The 18,736-nt window shown below is 45.7% G+C and overlaps 3 protein-coding genes across 3 annotated transcripts in view; 1 reads left to right on the top strand and 2 right to left on the bottom strand.

Annotated features, from left to right (window-relative positions):
- The window catches only part of Dbndd2 (dysbindin (dystrobrevin binding protein 1) domain containing 2), a 27,164-nt gene extending 10,173 nt beyond the window's left edge, over nucleotides 1-16,991 (bottom strand). Inside the window, exon 1 of the mRNA XM_013010982.1 lies at nucleotides 16,922-16,991. The gene's annotated coding sequence lies outside the window, so the exon portion shown is untranslated. The remainder of the gene's footprint in view (nucleotides 1-16,921) is intronic.
- Nucleotides 5,698-8,221, top strand: Tp53tg5 (TP53 target 5). Its single transcript, XM_013010721.1, has 4 exons — nucleotides 5,698-5,745; nucleotides 6,027-6,101; nucleotides 6,310-6,440; nucleotides 7,651-8,221. The coding sequence occupies exons 1-4, from the start codon at nucleotides 5,698-5,700 to the stop codon at nucleotides 8,219-8,221; spliced, it is 825 nt and encodes a 274-aa protein (XP_012866175.1).
- Nucleotides 14,548-18,736, bottom strand: part of Sys1 (Sys1 golgi trafficking protein) — a 4,908-nt gene continuing 719 nt past the window's right edge. The window contains exons 3-5 of the mRNA XM_013010720.1: nucleotides 18,591-18,732; nucleotides 16,922-16,989; nucleotides 14,548-15,588 (exon numbers count right to left, since the gene is read on the bottom strand). Coding sequence (XP_012866174.1) covers nucleotides 15,348-15,588; nucleotides 16,922-16,989; nucleotides 18,591-18,732 — 451 coding nt within the window. The 3' untranslated portion in view covers nucleotides 14,548-15,347. The remainder of the gene's footprint in view (nucleotides 15,589-16,921; nucleotides 16,990-18,590; nucleotides 18,733-18,736) is intronic.

Raw genomic sequence — 18,736 nt, 5'->3', positions numbered from 1 at the left:
AAAGGGCTACCAGGGACAAGTGCTACACAGATGAAGTTGACAATTTTGTGGAGGACCAACTAATTCTTTGAAAAGTACAACTGGCCAAAATGCACCCAAAATGAAACAGATAAGTGCAAATGAAATCTATAGTTTATTTATGTATTTATGTTTTGGTCAGTCATGGGGCTTGAACTCAGGGCCTGGATGCTGTCTGAGACTTTTTTGCTCAAGCCTAAGTGTTTTACCACTTTGAGCCACAGAGCTATTTCAGTTTTCTGGTGGTTATTTGGAGATAGGAGTCTCACAGACTTTCCTGCCTTTGAACCGCAATCTTCTGATCTCAACCTCCTGAGTAGTTAGGATTATAGGTGTGAGCCACCAGTGCCTAGCTTGGAATCTATAGTTTAAAACATGCGAAACTATCTTTTTGTTTGTTCTTTCTTTGCAACAGGCTTTTGCTAAGTAGCCAGGTTATCTTCCAACTTACTTTCCTTCTGCCTCAGCCTCCCCAAATCTGGGATTTTAAGAGCAAATCACCATATCTGATGTAAGGAACTCCTGAAAGAGAAATCATTAGGCTGAGATGATTTTAATAGAGGATTCTACCCAACTTAGTGTGTACCCCAGACTGGTCTCAAACTCATGATTCTCCTGCCCGCACTGCCCAAGTGCTGGTATTATAAGTATGTACCACCAGGCCAGCTACCTCAATTTATTTTATGAGGCCAGTATTACATTGGTATCAGTGGAGCTGCATGAAGTAAGACATAACAAAACACATATAATTTCACTAAAGTTATCAAATTTGAGGGTATAATTGGTGATAGCATTTCTTTATTATTTTTTGATTATTCATAGGATAAGTAGTGTTGAACTTTCTTATTTTGTCATTGTTGTCTGAGACAGAATCTAACTATGCAGCCCAGTCTGTCCTGGAACTTTCTATATAGCCTAGGTAGGCTTTGAACTCACGATCCTCCTGCCTCAGCCTTCTCATCACTGGGTTTATCCACACTGGCCCCACTTTCACTTCTAATATTGATAATTTGTGTCTTTCATTCTTTTCTTTCCTAAATTTGTCTTTTTTTTCTGTGCTTCATTTTTCTTCTTTCTCTGCCTTCCTTTCTCTTTCTAATCTTTTCTGCCTGCCCTTTCCTTCCTTCCTTTCCTTCTTTCTTTCTTTTTTCTTTTGAGGTCTGATAGTTTCTTTTAAAGAATCAGCTTTGGGTTGCACTACTTTTTTCTGTTTTCCAATTTTTAATTTCACTTATTTCTGTTCTCATATTTTATCCTTTCCTGTTTGTTTTAGACTTAAATTGCCTTCTTTTTTCTCATTTCACAAGGTGAAAGCCCAGATTGATTTTAGATCTTCCTCTTTTCTAATACAATATATGCATTTAATGCCATACAATTTCCCATGAGCACAATTTTGCTGCATCCTACAAATTTGGTAAGCTGCATTTTCATTTAATTCAAAAATAATTTAACATTTCTGTTGTCAATTCTTCTATGGTTCATGTGTTAATGAAATAGTGTTTAATTTTACAATATTTTGAGATTCTTTCACACATCTGTCATTGGTTTCTAGTTTAATTCCACTGTGACCAGAATTTTTGTTTATGGCTCTGTTTTACATTTGTTCAGGTATATTTTATGGCACAGAGTGTGTTTTATCTTTACTGTTGCTAGGTGAAGTGTTTTATAAATGCTTATTAGATCAAGTTGGTCAATGACAGACTTGGGCCAACTATAACTTTTACTGATTTTCTGCCTGCTTGATTTGTCAGTTACAAAAAAAAATGGTTGTAAATCTAACTATAGTAGGATTTATCTATTGCTTCTTGGAGAAAGATATTGTCTTCTTGGAACATGGACTCCTTTATTATTTAATGCCTGCCTTTATCCCTAATAACACTATACTACGTCAACAGTACTATATAACAGGGAACAATATCCCTCATAAAAGTAGACATGACAATTTTCAACAGACCATAGTAATCCCTTTATATGTGGGGATATTTTCAGAGACACCTCCAGTGAATGCCATACAGAATCCTGTGTGTATGGCTCCTTCCTGTACATACATATCTTCATAAAGTTTAACTTATAAAGTTGGTACAGAAAGAGATTGGTAAAAACTAATACAAATGTAACAATCCGTAACAACATACTGCAGTACAGGTTATATGGATGTGATAGTATTTTACTGCACTTTCACCTTCTCACTTAGCACCTGACAGCCTCCCTTTGGCATATCCAAATCGCCAGCCTCACTCCTCTTGGGCACTGGCACAAGTATTAAGTGAAATACGGGTTACCTGAACACAAGTGCTAGCTACAGTGACAGATGTTCTGATAATTGACATGGCTACTGAGTGATTAAAGTAGGGGGAGTGATACAGCCACCCAACCTGGCAGGATGATTCACCTTCTGAGCAGGAGGAAGCCAGACATCACCAGATTTCCATGCAACCCAGAATGGTGGGCGCTGTTTATATTGGAGAGATTTCATTTAATACTTTTGGATCACAGTTGACTACAAATAACTGAACTCATGGAAGATGAAACCAAGGGTGGTAGGGGCCTACTATGTCAGCAAACCCAGAAATATAAACCAATAAAAATGAAGTTGCTCAGGGATACAAGTCAGTTAGTATTCAAAAAATCAAACTTACAATCCTCTTGCCTCAGGGTTAGGATTACAGATGTACACCACCGTGCCCAGCTTACATAATCCTTTTGAAATGATAAAAGGTTCTATTGTTCCTTAGGCATACACTTTAGTTCCTTGTCATAAAGATTTTTTTTTTTAATCCTGGTCATGAAGTTTGAACTCAGGGCCTGGATGCTGTACCTGAGGTCTTTTGCTCAAAGCTAGCACTCTACCACTTTGATCTACAGCTCCACTTCCTGTTTTCAGGGTGGTTAACTGGAGATAAGAGTCTCAGAGACTTTCTTGGGCTGGCTTTGAGCTGATCTTCAGATCTCAGCCCCCTGAGTAGATAGGATTACAGGAGTTAGTCCCAGCACCCTGCTATAAAGGTGTTCTTGAGCCGGGCACTGGTGGCTCATGCCTGTAATCCTAGCTACTCAGGAGGCTGAGATCTGAGGATCTCGGTTCAAAGCCAGCCTGGGCAAGAAAGTCTGTGAGACTCTTATCTCCAATAAACCACTAGGAAACCGGAAGTGGCGGAAGTGGCGCTGTAGCTCAACTGGTAGAGTGCTTGCCTTGAGCGCCCAAGCCTAGAGTTCAAGCCCCACGACTGACAAAAAAAAAAGATGTTCTTGATTAGTCCAGTTCTTCCCAGAACCCAAGTTGATAGTAAAGTGACTAACAGAGAATGGCTTAGAGCAGAGACATAGACAATAAGGAGACAGGGACACCACACTTTTCTACTGCCTTTAATCTGTAGGGCCAGCAGAAATAGCTTTTCATCACCTCTTAAAATTGTGAGGGCACACGTGCGCACACATACACACACAATGAGTGCATGCAAATACTGGCTGCCTGTGAGTAAAATCTTTCCATGATTGTACTTATGTCAGTTTCCTATCTTGACACCGTAGCTTTGAATGGTGTCACCACTGGAATAAACCAGTATAGGAGACCTTTCTGTACTATTTTTGTAATTTCCTCTGACTATAATCATTTCAAAATTTTAAGAATAATAGTTTTTAACTGTGAGAAAAGACCTCTGAACTCCAAAATTCTGGTAGGCTGTAGGTGCACAAAAACTGAACCATTTAACTGCAAATGTAGATGCCAAAATAAAATAAAATAAAAAGGTGACTCAGAACAAAGTCAAAGGCAGAGTCGAAACTCCCTAGCCGGAAAAAAAGGGGACCAGTGGGGATGATCAAAACACCTTATCCACATGTATGAAAATGTGAATAATGAAATCCATTGTTTTGCACTATATATATGAATATGAATATATGTATATGTGTTTATATTGTGTGCATTTATGTATGTATTTGTATGTGCTAGTCTAAGGGTTTGAACTCAGGGCCAGGCTCTGTCCTGAGTTTTTTTTGCTCAAGGCTAGTACTCTACCATGTGAGCCATAGCTTCACTTCTGGCCTTTTGGATGCTTAATTGGAGATAAGAGTCTTATGAACTTTTCTGCCCAAGCTGGCTTTGAGCTGCAATCTTCAGATCTCCCAAGTAGCTATGATTACTGGCATGAGTCACCAGCACCTGCAATATATAAGTTTTTAAAGAGAAAGAAAAAAAAACTAAGATGATTTTGTATACAAATCCACAAGTTGATTTTAAAATGTACAAGAGGGCTGGGAAGGTGGGTCAGTGGTGGAGTGCTTGCCTTGCATGCATGAGGCCCTGGTTCGATTCCTCAGCAACACATAGGCAGAAAAAGCCAGATGTGGTGATATAGCTCAAGCGGTAGAGTGCTAGCCTTAGCTGAAGATCTGAGGGACAGCACCCAGGCCCAAAGTTCAGGCCCCACAACCAACAAAAAATGAATTTAAAACAAATAAAATGTACAAGAAAGATAAATGAAATACAATACCCAAAATATGATTGTGTGTGTGTGTATGTGTGTGTGTCCTAGGACTTGAACTAAGCACCTCGGCACTATTCCTGAGCTTTCTTGATCAAGACAAGTACACTACAACTTGACCCACAGCACCACTTATGGCTTTTTTGGGTGGATCATTGGAGATAAGTATCTCAGAGACTTTCCTGCCTAGGCTGGGTTTGAACCACGATCCTTAGATCTCAGCCTCCTGGATAGCTAGGGTTACTGGGGTAAGTCACCAGCACCTGGCCCAAAAGATTCTTTTAAAGGAACAGAAAAGTTGCAGAACTTACTAATTTCAAGTGTTACCATAAAGTTACAGTAACCAAGGTAGATTATAAGATTTACTTTAAAAGAATCAAAAGGAAAAGTCATGCTGTATAGACTAACAGATCAGAGCAGAGTCACTTGACTTTTTTTTTTTTCCAATTGTGGAACTTGAACTTTGGATTTTCTAGTGGTTAATTGGAGATAAGAATCTCATAGACTTTCCTGAGCAAGCTGGCTTTGAGCCATGATCCTCAGATCTCAGCCTCCTGAGTAGCTAGTATTACAGGTGTGAGCCACCAGCATGGGGGCCTTCAATTGACTTTTTTTTTAAGACGTGATCTCACTGAGTAGCCCAAATTAGCTCTGAACTCAAAATCCTCCTGCCTCTGCCACCCAAGCATTAGAATTATAGGTATGTGCTACCACACTCTTATTGTATGTTAGTTTTTTGTCAAGTTGAATATATAATTACTATATGATCCAGTAATTATATTCCTAGATAGGCATTCCAATGAAATAATCTGTATCCCAGTCAACCTCTAGTGCTCACTCCTTTAATCCTCTTTATACTCAGAAGGCTGAGATCTAAGTTTCATGATTTGGAGCTAGCCAGGCAGGAAAGTCGGTGAGACAACAACAACAACAAAAAGAGGGATAAATGCCTTATGGCAGGGGTAGGTTGTAACACTGTTGCCTGTGTGCTTCTCCCCTGCCCCACCACACTTCCTGGAGACCCAACCCTGCTGCTGTCACACATTTCAGTGATGTCACAGCTCCCCTGCCCAGCAGCCTCAGCAGCACCCATGAGATGCCCAGGCCGAGTGCTGGCTGAACTGAGAGAGGCAGGGCGCAGGCAGTGCCCAGGCCAGTCTTGCTTTTTCAGGAGTTGAGGCCTCACAGCCACAGCATGAGTCCATCCGAAAAGAAGAGGCCTAAGAATATAGTGATTTTCAAGGTCAGACTTTTGACTGGAGTCTGGGTGATTTCCTTAGAAAGGGCCTTAACAGAGAATCCAGCCTTAACCAGGATGGGGGCTTTCCGGTCTAGGGAAGAGAGAAAGATAAAGGGTGAAAAGAGATCAGGAGCGCTCAAATGAGTTCTGCCTCCAAACTAAGATGATTAAAACTCCCATCTGGGGTTGGTCAGGATATCTCAACCAAATGGAGTGGCTTAATAGAGGTGTTAGGGAAATGAGGATTCCTCCTGACTCACTCTGTCTGTCTGTCTCTCTCTCAGATCCAAGAAAACAAACTGCAGGACAAGACAAAGCAACCTGCCAGCAAACTAATTGAACGAGACCGACTTAAAATGGTGAGAGGCCCCATTCTGGCCCCAGGTTGGGGGAAGCTGGGTCCCCTATTCCATGCTGCCCCTGGTTACCTACCAGGTTGCCAAGAGGAATAACCCAGAGGAGTCAGCAAACCCAGCCCTGCACCAATCTGAATCAGGGGGACAGGGGAGTGGGAGGCTATCCCAGGACAAGTAGAGCTTCTATTTTCTCATTTCTCACCCCTCCTAGGTGTTAAGAAATTTGTCGTTCTTGAAGCTACTCAAGAGCTCGAACCATCGGATCCAAGAGCTGCATAGCTTGGCTAGAAGGTGCTGGAATTCAATAATCAGAGTTCCCAAGATGCTCCAAATCTCCTCTGGGTGAGCTTAGCCTACCTGTGACCTACACAATGGCCCCACTAGCTGTCTTTACTGGGATGAGGCACTGTGCTAGGGAATTTAGAGTATAATGTTCACTAAGGCTCCACATCACAGGCATTTTTATACCTATTTTACTGATAGAGGGACTGAGCTCAAGAGGTAAGTGACTGTGCTTAGTTAAACTGAACTGGTCAGTGGCAGAGCAAGGATCTGAAGTCACTCCTGTCTGAAATCAGAGCTGTCACCATAACAGGGGTCATCCTCCTCCTCCTCCAATTATGGAATAACCACAATCTCAGTGCTGTGTATGGGGGAAAGGTCACTCTCATCAATCGAACTCTAGCCTGCAGACTGGCCACTGAAGTCTACGAATCGGTACATCTTGCTGAGGCTCAGTTTCCTCTTAAGTCACATCAGAATGTTAGGAAATTTTGAGCTAGTATCTGCTAAGGACAGCTGTAGTGCCAAATGCTTTATAAGTATGTGCTCATTTATTCTTTGCAACAGTACTATTTAGAATTTCCCAGTTTCCCTAAAAGCCTGTGCCCCACAAGCCACTGCCTCCTCCTTAGCAGAACCATCATGAGGACACGGTGGTCCTCATCATCTTCACACAGCTGGCAGGAAGTCTTCCAGCATGTTATACCTGTTATCTCCTCCCCCCTGGGCTCTTCCCTTTGATTTGGCTCCCTCCCTAGGTATAGGCATTCAGGAAACAGAACTGGAAAGAGTAGGACCACAGCTCCATACTTTTTTAAGCTTATTGTTTTTGTCAAAGCAGTGGAACTTTTCAAACATCTGTCCCTAAGTTCCAACTATGTTGTTGCTGGGGGGTTACCTTGCCCTCATCCTGCCCTCACCCTAGGGCAGATGGAGGCAGTGGAAACCCCTCCACAGAGTCCTACAGTTTCTTGGAAACCAAGTAGAAGGAAACACTGGACCTTTCCCCTCTAGACTGAAATGCAGAGGCAGAAAAGCCTAACCTAATGGCACAGGTAGGCTATATATTCCTAGTGTCCAAACTACTGGTCATTAGCCTCTGCCAATCCTTCCCTGCAAATGAATCATACCTTCTACCACCAGGCCCCTGGGCAGTAGAGAAGCTTCTTTTCAGGCCCGTTCCCCTGAGTGGGCCACATACAACTCTGTCAGGATTAGACTAGAGGACCAGGGCCTCTTCCTCTGCTGACAGCCTTTCCTCTCCCTGCAGGGACAGTGTCTGCAAGAAAGTGAAAGAAAAGAAGGAAGAGCTCCAGGAAGCTGGGTCCCTGAAAAAGCAACTGGAGTCCCAGAAAGTGGAGTCCATAGGGGAACCTAAGGAGCTAAAGGATTGGAAGCCCAAGGTGGAGTCAAAGCTGGAGAACAAGGCAAAAGAGTCACCTGTAGCAGTGCCAAGAAAACAGGATCCTGAGGGTGCAAGGACATCAAGGGGTGTTGGGCTGAGAACAGGAGTCCAGAGGAGGGAGATCCGCCCTCAGGGTCCCAGAGTCCTCTTCTTGAAGGCCTATCATCACCGAACTCCCATGGGAGACAAGAAGCAGCTGGGTATGGGTGACCAGTGGGTCTGGTTTGATGGACTGCCCACTCGAATCCATGTCCCAGGGCCTCGGGTCATGTGCAGACCCTCTAGCTTACGCTGGGCTAAGCGCTGCTGCACCCGTTTGTGCTCTGCATCACTTCAGATGCCTATGCGCCGAAAATACAAGGTGGGTGTGGCGACACCACTGCAGGGCTGGGGTGAGATGCAGAGCAAGAGCAGGGCTTGGGATGTGGAGTCTTAAGGACTGTGGTGGGGAGTGCAGAGACTCTGCCTTCAGGCCCAGAGAAGGCAAGCCATCCACCAAGACTATACAGCAGAGTTAGGAGCTGGGCTGAGGTCTCTCAGGATACAACTAGGGGTTCTGAAGGAGGAGGAAGACGGAAAGTGTGATTTGGATGTGGATCATCTGCAGCGTGAGAAACTCCTGTGGCTCTGAATTTCACAGTCAGAGGTTTAATAAGCAGATCTAGGGAGTTCTAAATGTGGGAAGAAATGTCCAACTTGGGTTTTGCTGTATCCTATCTCCTCTTAGATCAAATCAAGTCTCCTTTAGCAAGGAGAAAACGTTTGGGAGGGCCTGCCCCTTACTTCCTCATGCACCCTAAGTATCAGGGGAGCAGGGGGAAAGACTTCAGCCCCCCTTTGGAATAACTGAGGTCCCAGGGAAGGAAGGGGTTATTGTCTCGTCTCCTTCAGCAAAACCAGCACGGTCCCCATCCGGCCCCCCAGAGGGTCTGTAGGCCCTCTCACCAAAAGACACGACAGCGCCCGCTGGGGGCGGTCTCAGGGCCTAACACGGAGGTCTCGGCACGCAGGTGGTGTGAGCAGGGATGGAAACTTGAGAGGATAAAAGGATAAACACCCACCATCGGCTGAACGCCAGGAATGCGCGGGAAAATTCAACAAATAAAGTCACCCATCCCACACAAAGGGATGCTACCGCTGGCCCTGCCTGCTTGTTTGGGGCTGAAGCAGCGAGAAAAGATGCCCTCTGCAAAGACGGGGCGGGAGTGTGCGTCACGACGCGGCGCCCTCCGCAGCGCCCAGCGCCCCGCTCACGGCCCCCGACGGGGGCACTCTGTGAAGTCAGAGGGCAGCGCCTGCCAGCTGCCTCACAATGGCCCTGCGCCTTGCCCAGGCCACGCAGGCAGAAAGTGCCAGGAACGAAAAGCAAGCTCGGCCTCCCGGCCGCTCCCACCCCGTTCTGCCAAGCCTGGAAGAAGGCGCGCGAGCGGGCGGGAGAGGAGGGGGACGCTGTGGCCAGCCGGGAGCATCCATGCGTCTGGGATCAATAAACGGACCTCCGGTGGCACCCCTGTGGACCGCGGGGAAACACCAGCTCAGGTGGGAGAGGGCACTGCGTCCCCAATGCCTGCCCTCAACCCCAAACCCTGGGCAGCCCCCATCCGGTTGGGGTCACCCTCTGCCGTGGAAGCCACGGCACCCTGATCACAAGGTTGGGGAGAGCAGAGCTGAGGGAGCCCATGTTTTCTCTGCGGGAAGACTTCCCCAGCAGGCGGCGCAGAGCGCCCACCCTCCCCCAGCAGCTGCGCCTTGCCCACTCGAACCATCCCCCCTACTAGTGCTCCCCGTAGTGTCCATCTTGGTTCTCTTGCTAGGCAACCTTGAAAAATACCCTGTACTCTATCCTCCTCCCCAAGTTCCTTTTTAAAATTTTTTGTGCTAGGCCTAGGTTGGAACTATGTGCACCATAACTTCAACCAAACATGCTAGCATGGGCAGCTTGATCTCAATCAAAAACTACAAAAACCAAAAAAATAAAACCTGTTTCCTGCCAAGCCTCCTCTCCCCGCAGGGGACCTGCCAGGGAAGGTTCCTGAGTGGGCACTGAGAGGTATGAGCCTGAGCAAGAGTAGCAGCTTGCATTTCGCCCAGAGGACAGAACTGAACTCCAGCTGCCCATGGGTATAGCCGCCTACTAAGGCTCGTGGGCTTGAGGTCCAGCTCGTCACTGGAGATACTCCCAACAGTACCCTCCTTCCAGCCCTCTCCTGGCCTGCCTGGCATTTGTGCCTCTGGCAACCTGCCTCGCAAACCATCCCACAATCCTTAGGGTTCTGTTAGTTTTGCTTTGAGTCTGTGATAGTACTAGGGTTTGAACTCAGGACTTCTGGTGTGTTTGCTAGACACTCTCCAGTTTAGCCATGTCTCCAGCCCCACAATCCCCAGTTTCACCTTCATTTACCTACTTCAGTTTCTGGGCTCAGTAAGGCACTGGGGTACTGATTTAGAGAAGGCCACTCCAGAAATGGCTAACAATTAAGTGGAAGACAATCTGTTTGAAGCTGAGCATAAAATCACAGGACCTACCTCTTTGAGTCTATTTCATCTGGTTTTTAAAAGAGGGTTACTAAAGGACAGCCACCCACTTTGTCATATCATTGCTAAATGACTCCATGACATTGCTAAATGTTCTTAACTATATATATGGTAGTTATATGCATGCAATGGAAGGAAGCCAGGAGGAAGAACAGAATAAGTGGGAAGCAGAACAACATACTTAACAAAGGGGCCCATCAGCTGTACTGGACATAGAAGAAAAGGAACTAAGCAACCTAAAGACAGCAATGGAAAGGGAGGAATGAGAGGGAGAGAACAGCATACACTAAGCAAAAGAAAAGGAATGTAATCACCTGATGTGGAAGAAATAATTGTACTGTCAAAGCTCATAGAATTCACAAACTTTATAGACCATGATAATGACAATTTGCCTTGTGAAAGTTAAAATGTTTGTGACTTTAACTAAGTATCACTATTCCACAATACATAGATGACAATGTTGTCAGACACCTTGCTCTCATACTGTTTTGTTGAATGGGAACTTCTTTGTACAACTACTTAAAGATATAATAAAAAAATAAAAATAAAAATAGAGGGTTACTAACACCTCTCAAAAGGCTTGAACCAAATTTAGGTTTATGAAGCCAGTTGTAGTGTACTGAATAATGTGTGGCCTCTTCTAAAGCATCCTTCCTGGCCCTACACAGTAAGAAAACCCCAAGGCAGGTCCTTACTTAGAAGCAGCACCCTAACTGCTCCGTTTTAGGAACCAACGGCTGGATCCCCAGCAAACCCAACTGTTTATGGTAGAATGTTTGTCTAGCATTTGCAAAGCTCTGGGTTCCAACCCCAACTCTAAGGAGAGCGGGGGTGGGGGGGTGGGGAGGGGCTGTGTTCACATTTAGTCTTTTGATAAAATACTATTTATATTCCTGAGACTGTCCCTATTTCCTGGGTCAGGAAATTATACAATTGGAATGTGAGCTGGGTGCAGCAGCTCTTGCTGTAATCCTGGCTATTCAGGAGGCTGAGAACTGAAGGTCATGGATCAAAGCCAGCCCAGGCAGAAAACTCTGAGACTTTTTTTTTTTTTTGGGGGGGGGGGTCCAGTCATGGAGCCTAAACTCTGGCCCTGGGTGCTGTGCCTCAGCTCTTCAGCTCAAGGCTATCGCTCTACCACTTGAGCCACAGTGCCACTTCTGGCTTTTTTCTTTTTGCTTATGTGGTGCTGAGGAATCGAACCCAGGGCCTCAGGCATGCAAGGCAAGTGCTCTACCACTGAGCCACCTTCCCAGCCCAACTCTGAGACTCTTATCTCCAATCACCTATCAAAAAGCAGAAAGTAGAGCTATGCCTCAAGTGGTAAAGTACTACCTTGAGCAGAAAAAGCTGAGAGATAGCGCTCACACCCTAGGTTTAAGCGTCAGTACCAGCACAAAAAATATTCAATATTGGGAAAAGGTGTTTCCTTTGCAAAAGGGAGACAGAGGTAGCAGTTCTTACCACACAGAATATTAATGAACCACTCAGTAAGGCCTGGCTACATCACAGCCAAACCTATGTCCTACCTAACATTAGGAAACACAGGGTCACAAGAAAGCTGTCTCCTGTAAGTGGGAGGAAGCCTAATAACGATAAAAGAATTATGGAGTACTTCCAGAAAGGAAAGCTAAATGCTTTACCCATGACTCATAAAACCCTCATAATAACCCACGGAAGTTAAGTGTAATCTGCCTTTACATACCCTAGACTTCTGCATCCTTGCAATCAACCAAGGACAGATAGAAAATTTGAAATAAAATTTTTGTCCATTCTGAACATGTAGACTTTTCTTCTTGTTAATTCCTAAACATGTGACAGTGAAACAACTACTTACAGAGCATTTATATTGTATTGTCTACTTTCCTACAATCATTTGAAATTTCTAGCAATTTATTATACTCACTTTGTTAAACAGCTAGTAATGTTTATAAAACACTATTCACCTTCAGTGAATTTTTTTAAAAGTGCTTTGTTTTTAAAACAATACACTAGGGGGCTGGGAAGGTGGCTCAGTGGTAGAACACTTGCCTTGCATGCATGAGGCCCTGGGTTCGATTCCTCAGCACCACATAAGAAAAAAGAAAAAAGCTGGAAGTGGCGCTGTGGTTCAAATGGTAGAGCACTATCCTTGAGCTGAAGAGCTGAGGGACAGCACCCAGGCCCAGAGTTCAGGCCCCACGACCGGACCCAAAAAATAAAAAATAAAAATAATAAAACAATACAGTAGGGTGGTAGCAGCTCATGCGTGTAATCCTAGCTACTCTCAGGAGGCTGAGATCTAAGGATCATGGCTCAAAGCCAACCCAAGCAGGAGAGTCCATGAGAAAATTAACCACCAAGAAGCTGGAAATGGAGTTATGGCTCAAGTCATAGTGTTAACCTTGAGCACAAAAGCCTAGGCCCCAAGTTCAAACCCCAGTACTGACACCAAAAAATAAAATACAGTAGGGTGAAAACTATGATTATAAAGTGATAGACTAAGCAGTCAGAACATACATATCTCTAACTACTGACCTCTGCAGAGTGAACTGATTAATGTCACCACCGAAGTGCCAAAAAAGCCCACCTGGCTCTTTAAAAATTAACCATGGGCCAAATGCAGGTGGCTCATGCCTATAGGCCTAGCTACTCAGGAGGCTGAGATCTGAGGGTCACAGTTCAAAGGCAGCCCAGGTAGCAAAGTCTGTTGAGACTCTTATCTCCAACAAAACTACTCAGAAAAAGCCAGGAGAGGCACTGTGGTTCAAGTGATAGAGCACTAGCCTTGAGTAAAAGCAGCTCAGGGACAGTGCACAGGCTTAGTTCAAGCCCCAGGACAGGGGGGAAAATTTTTTTTAAGTAACCATGAGTAAATTCTTTGCAGTGTCCTCCTTATCTGTAAGATATAGACAATGGAATTTCCCACTTAGGAAAGGAAACAAAGCCTTTACCTTTTAAAAGGTGGATATTAAAATGGCAAGTACTGCTACCAATGCATAGTCCTTTCAACTGCTACTACTTCAGGAATTTTAAGAATCTTGACTGTGGCTGTCACTCAGTTCAGCCACAGAATCATGAAAAACTAAAAACCTCAGTTCCTCTAATTGTTGGCAATTTCCTAATATTCAAGTTACACCGACTTGCCATTACAGAAAACTGGCAGAAAAGACATGACACAAGGAAATCCCAGAGTTGTTTCTACCACAGCCCACCAAAGGAGACAGCAGCCACAGGAGCCTTTCAGTACAGGCCTAGGGCTGAAGACTGTGCTGGGAGAGAGGCACTCACCCAGCTGCTCTTACCACCTGGCCCAACAGCCAGGGGTACTGCATCCCCTTAACTGCTGCCTTCCATCTTGGCCACAGCAGAGTTCTGGCACTTTCCCAGCCTCAGCCTAGGTTTTCTCCCACACCTTCATCACACCAGCCTCAACATTCTACGCCTCAGGGCTGACGGCCAGGTGGTGAGAGAGGCTCCTTAGGGAGACAGCAGAACCCACCAATATCATCCTAACACTGAAAGCTGAAAACCGAGTGCTAACCTGGGCAAGTCCCAGAGAAACAAGAGGAACATGATGACCTCAAAGCACAAGTGAGGCTAACGCAGTGTGCTCCATTGCACCTGTTTAGAAATAATCATGGGGGTGAGGGGGAGGGTAGCTTACTAAGGGCATAGCAGAGGTGGCTGCAGATGTAGGAGGTACGATAGAAGAGTTCCAGGTATTTGTGGTTTTTTTGAGTAAGGGTTTATGTAGCCCAGGATGGCCTGGAACTCACTATGGTCTTGAATCCTCTTGCCTCAGCCTCCCGGGTACTGGGACTATAGGTAAATACCACTATGCCCAGCCTAGTACTTAGTATTTGAACCAAAAAAAGGAGTAACACCAGGACCCAAGAAAGGAAAAGGCAGCCTCATAATTCTTTATAGTTCTCATCTAGCTGTGCTCATCTCTCAGTCCCAACAATAGCATTACAAAGTAAGTACAGGCAGACCTTGGAAAATACTGTATTTATGTACATAGGAAGAACAGTGTTAAGCCTCGCAGAAAAGCTCCACACCACAGGAAAATCATAGCTGCAAATTCCTGTCTCTATCAACACCATCACAGCGGAGCTTGGGCTGGAAAGTTGGGGCTGTTTGATCTCTGAGTATCCATCATACTGTTCCCATAGAAGTTTATTTATTTATTTATTTATTTTGTTGGTCATGGGGCTTGAACTCTGGGCCTGAGTGCTGTCCCTCAGCTCTTTAGCTCAAGGCGAGTGTTCTAACACTTGAGCCACAGTGCCACTTCCTAGAAAAAACTTTTAATATGAAAAAGAATCTGCAGTGGGATACGGGTGCCCAGTTGTTCCCAGAGACAGGCAGTGGCTTTATTCTGGGGGTGAAATCAGAAGGGATGCTGGAATTCTTCTCTGGGTCCGACGGCCTGCTGCGCTGAAGGCTGGCAGCAGGGCGGGGACTGGGCAGAGAGAAGTGGAAGTCAGTCATGGGTGCTGGGGTGTGTGCCCACACACACACATACACATCTATGCGTTTTCCTTATGCTTGATGCCTCTGTCTGCCATCCTCTGACAGCAGCCTAGCACTTTGCACCTATGTCTCTGTGTCTACGGATCCATAAATCAAGTTTTTCTCAAACACAATCACTGTGGTTCAGCAACACGGCAAAAGTTACAGCTGTCCCGAGGTGGGTGGGGAGAGTGGTTTGCGCCAATCAGATATCCTTGATTTTTTTTTTTTTTTTGTTAAAACAACAGCTGGTGATAGATATGATGGCTCGGGTGACACAGCTCCAAATCTGTTATGCCTTCAGAGAGGTCTCCTTTCTGACCTCTGAGGCTTCAGCAGACAGAGGCCATTCTTGCAGCTGTGATCCTGGCTGCTACCTGCCTGCTTAGTGGGGCCTCACTAGCTCTCCACCAACAGAAACTTCACATTTCCAGGGCTCCTCTCAGACCTGGGCGGGCCCTCATCTGGAGGCTCTGAGCAGCCCAACGTGGTTGGGGGCTAAGTACCAGAGTGGTTGTCCAAAAGGCCCCATTCTAGACATTGGATTTAGGGGCTGAGTTGAGAGGAATCTCCTTGAGTTCCGTCCGCATGCACAGGTACTCCCCGATGACAGCCATGAGTGCAATGCACACGGCTTGGACCAGCCACCAGGTCAACGCCGAAGGGAAACGGGAGCTGTAGAACCAGCAGCCCAGGAGGTGAAAGAAATGAACAGTGACAGTGAAATCCAGACACTGCTTCCCTCGCCGGATGAAGTACAGCAAGCCCAGGGCACTGTGGGGAAAGGACAGCAGCGTGTTGTCACTGGGTTGTCCTGGCCTTACTTGGGGGTGGGGAGTTAGGACAGCATAGCAGTCAGAAGCGATCTATAAGTGGGCAGGCAAGGGATGTGGTGTTAGATGCCTGGCATCAAGAGTGGACCAGTCAAGTGCTGGTGGCTCATACCTGTAATCCTAGCCACTCAGGAGGCAGAGATCTGAGGAATATGGTTCAAAGCCAGGACAGGCAAGAAACACTATGAGACTCATATCTCCACTTAACTACCAAAAATGCTGGAAATAGAGCTGTGGCTCAAGTAGTAGAGTGTGCTAGCCTTGAACAAAAGCAGCTCAGGTACAGTGCTCAGGCCAAGTTCAAACTCCAGGACTGGCACCAAAAAAAGCGGATCAGACTGAGAAGAAACAAAGGATGAGCCTGAAGATAGATGGCAGCTATCCCTGGGGAGTGCTGGGGATTGGCAGGGTACCTGAAAGCACACTAAGGGACAACACACGCTTGCATCTAGGCAAATCCTTACCATGCCAGGGTAGCCTGGAATCACATGATCTTCCCATTATTCAAAAGAAAAACCACAAATCTAAACTCTTCCAAAACATACTTAAAACCCAGTGAAAAAATTGTTTTAAACACCATGTGTGTGCTGACATACATATAAGCCAAACAAAATACACTTGGGAGACAAACTGAGGTCAAAGCCCACCAGTTTTCAAATATTTTTCTGTTCTAAGTACTTCCTATGGATTCACTAATTTAACCTTCACAGCTATGGGATAAGTAATACGGTTAGGGCCATTTTCCTAATGAGGAAACTAGGGCTTAGAAACTAGATGACCTAATCCAAAATCATTAGACTAGCGGTACAGCTAAGACTCAAAGCCAAGTGAGTCTATATTCCAGCCTCAGATCTCAATGCTAAACTGTTCTTAAGGAGCAATGCTTCATGAGTAACCTTACCTAGCCCAGCCCCTGAAGACACATAAGAAGCATGAGGCTAAGTGAGGAGAGAAAGGAGTTGGCCTATGTCACAGGACCAGGAATAGAAGCTAGTTGTCCTAACTCCAGTAGGATTCTTCACCTAACACCACATCAGAGAAGTGATTAGAGACAGAAGCCCTCAGGCAGGCAACACACAGCAGAAGAGCTTTGCACCTAAGTCAAAACAGCAGGGGAAGGAGTCCCATAGCAGAGCTGTTCCCAGAACTGGCCTCGTACACCACTTTATCAGTCTCCAGCCACAAGTGCTAGCGTGTCTCCTGTCCAAATTTAGGAAGTTATTAGTCTCAGTACTAAGACCCAAAAGCTGGATAGCAAAACTAGCGATACTCACCAGGTGAGGGCGTTGAGGATAAAGGACATCATGGAGAGCCGGCCTGGAGGTGTAGAAAAGCCCAGGATCTGAGGAGAGAATCAGAAATGGAAATATGCTGAGCAGTGGCTCCCAGATCCCCAGGCTCCAGAATCTCAGCAGAACACCTTGGAGGTGTTCATCTGTATAGCAATCTATCTCCTATAAAGGCTTTTCACACACATCTATTACTGTATCTCATTTGATCCTCACAGTATGTAAGAAGGCATCATTCTCATTTTACAATGAATGATATAAAAGCTCAGAGAAGTAGAGTTGCTCAGAGTGATACAGTAAGTAAAACAAACAGTATACATAAACAAACAGTAAGATATAGAAGGGGGAAGAGTTCAGCAAATGAAGGCCAAGCACCTGCTTTTGTAAATAAAATTTTATTGAAACACTGCCCCACAATTATTTACTTACATACTGTCTATGGCTGCCTTATTTATTTTTTGGCCAGTTTTGAATTCAGAGCCTTGCACCTTAGTTTGCCTGCTCAGTTGACATTCTACCTCTTGATCCATGCCTCTAGACCTGTGGTCTCAGGGACTTTTCTGCCTGGGATGGCTTTGAACTGTCAGCCTCCAGCTCCCATGCTCCTAAGTAGCTAAGATCACAAGCATGAACCACCACACTTGCTATGGCTGCTCAATGGCAGAAAGGAGTAACTATAACCTTTTATAAGTTTGCTGACCTGTGGCCTGGAACTCAGATCACTCTTTAACAAACCCAGGATTTCTACATGCACTTCCTAAGAGGACCAAGGCTCCTAAGAAGCTACAACCCTTGCCCAAGATGCAGATGAAATCTCCACTAGCCCTGACACAATACTGCTGAATACCAAACATCTGTCTCCCATGTTAAGCTTACAAAGGCCTCTGACACCCCAAATCTCTGATTATCCTTACAAAATCCTTGAGAAGCGTTTCATTACTAGTGCTATTATTACCACCTCTTTTGGGGTAGTAACTTGCTCGATGGCTATGAAAGAATAAGCAGCAAGTGTGAGGACTAGTCTCAGGTCCGAGAGTTACAGCTGCCTCTTGGTCCCATTACACTCTGGAAACGGCTGATTCCCAAGCCCCTTGGGGACTCCTCACTTTTAACTAAGGATGACATGCCCACTTTCCAGGAAAGTTGGAGCTACCTGCCCAAGTTTGCACAGCTGGTATGTCTGGGGCTACATTGAACTGTAATCCTGAAATCTTTGTATTGTAGTTCACCATCTCTAAAATGCCAGTCCCGTCATTTTTCTGACAAGGAAAGGTACCATCAACTACAAATCGCACAGCAAATAAAGTAGGATTTACTAGAGGCCTGTGTCCAGGCGGCTACCATTGTTATCCCGTGAAAACGTGGCTCAGGAAGTGAAGCTGCTTTCCCCAGAGTCTCAGACAGGAGCTAGATCAGGTTTGCCTAGGACAAGGATACCTTTGCACCCCACCCTCGGGTCTCACTGTCACTCCGTTTGAAGAATGGCAGCTGAGGCTTAGCAAGGGGTGTGGAGGGGGCGCGGGAGAAGGGGGGGGCACTCCCTTTCTCAGAGGCACAAAGCAAGAAGGCAGAGCTCGGAAGTGTCAGACGACAAAAGCTTACTCAACTCCGTGATGCCAAGACCTCCCCCCGCGCCAGCCCGGGGACTCTCTACCTCCGCGTCGAACATCTGGTCCAGCGACGGGCTGCTCCGCACCAGCGCGTCCACGAGCGCCAGCCACAGGCCCAGCGAGCCGTAGTAGACGGTCTGCATGAGCACCATCTGCGCCAGGATCAGCAGCGGGTCCCACACGTAGCTGC

The sequence above is a fragment of the Dipodomys ordii genome, unplaced genomic scaffold (assembly GCF_000151885.1).
Source record: "Dipodomys ordii isolate 6190 unplaced genomic scaffold, Dord_2.0 Scaffold13, whole genome shotgun sequence".
Classification (NCBI taxonomy): Eukaryota; Metazoa; Chordata; class Mammalia; order Rodentia; family Heteromyidae; genus Dipodomys; species Dipodomys ordii.
Note: the sequence above shows the minus strand (reverse complement) of the source record. Positions and strands in the feature narration are given on the sequence as shown.

Excerpts from the sequence above, each read along its gene's own strand:
- Tp53tg5 (XM_013010721.1), top strand. The coding sequence starts at position 5,698 with ATGAGTCCATCCGAAAAGAAGAGGCCTAAGAATATAGTGATTTTCAAG. Across the intron at positions 5,746-6,026 it reads AGAATATAGTGATTTTCAAG|ATCCAAGAAAACAAACTGCA; the intron begins GTCAGACTTTTG and ends TCTCTCTCTCAG. Across the intron at positions 6,441-7,650 it reads ATGCTCCAAATCTCCTCTGG|GGACAGTGTCTGCAAGAAAG; the intron begins GTGAGCTTAGCC and ends CTCTCCCTGCAG.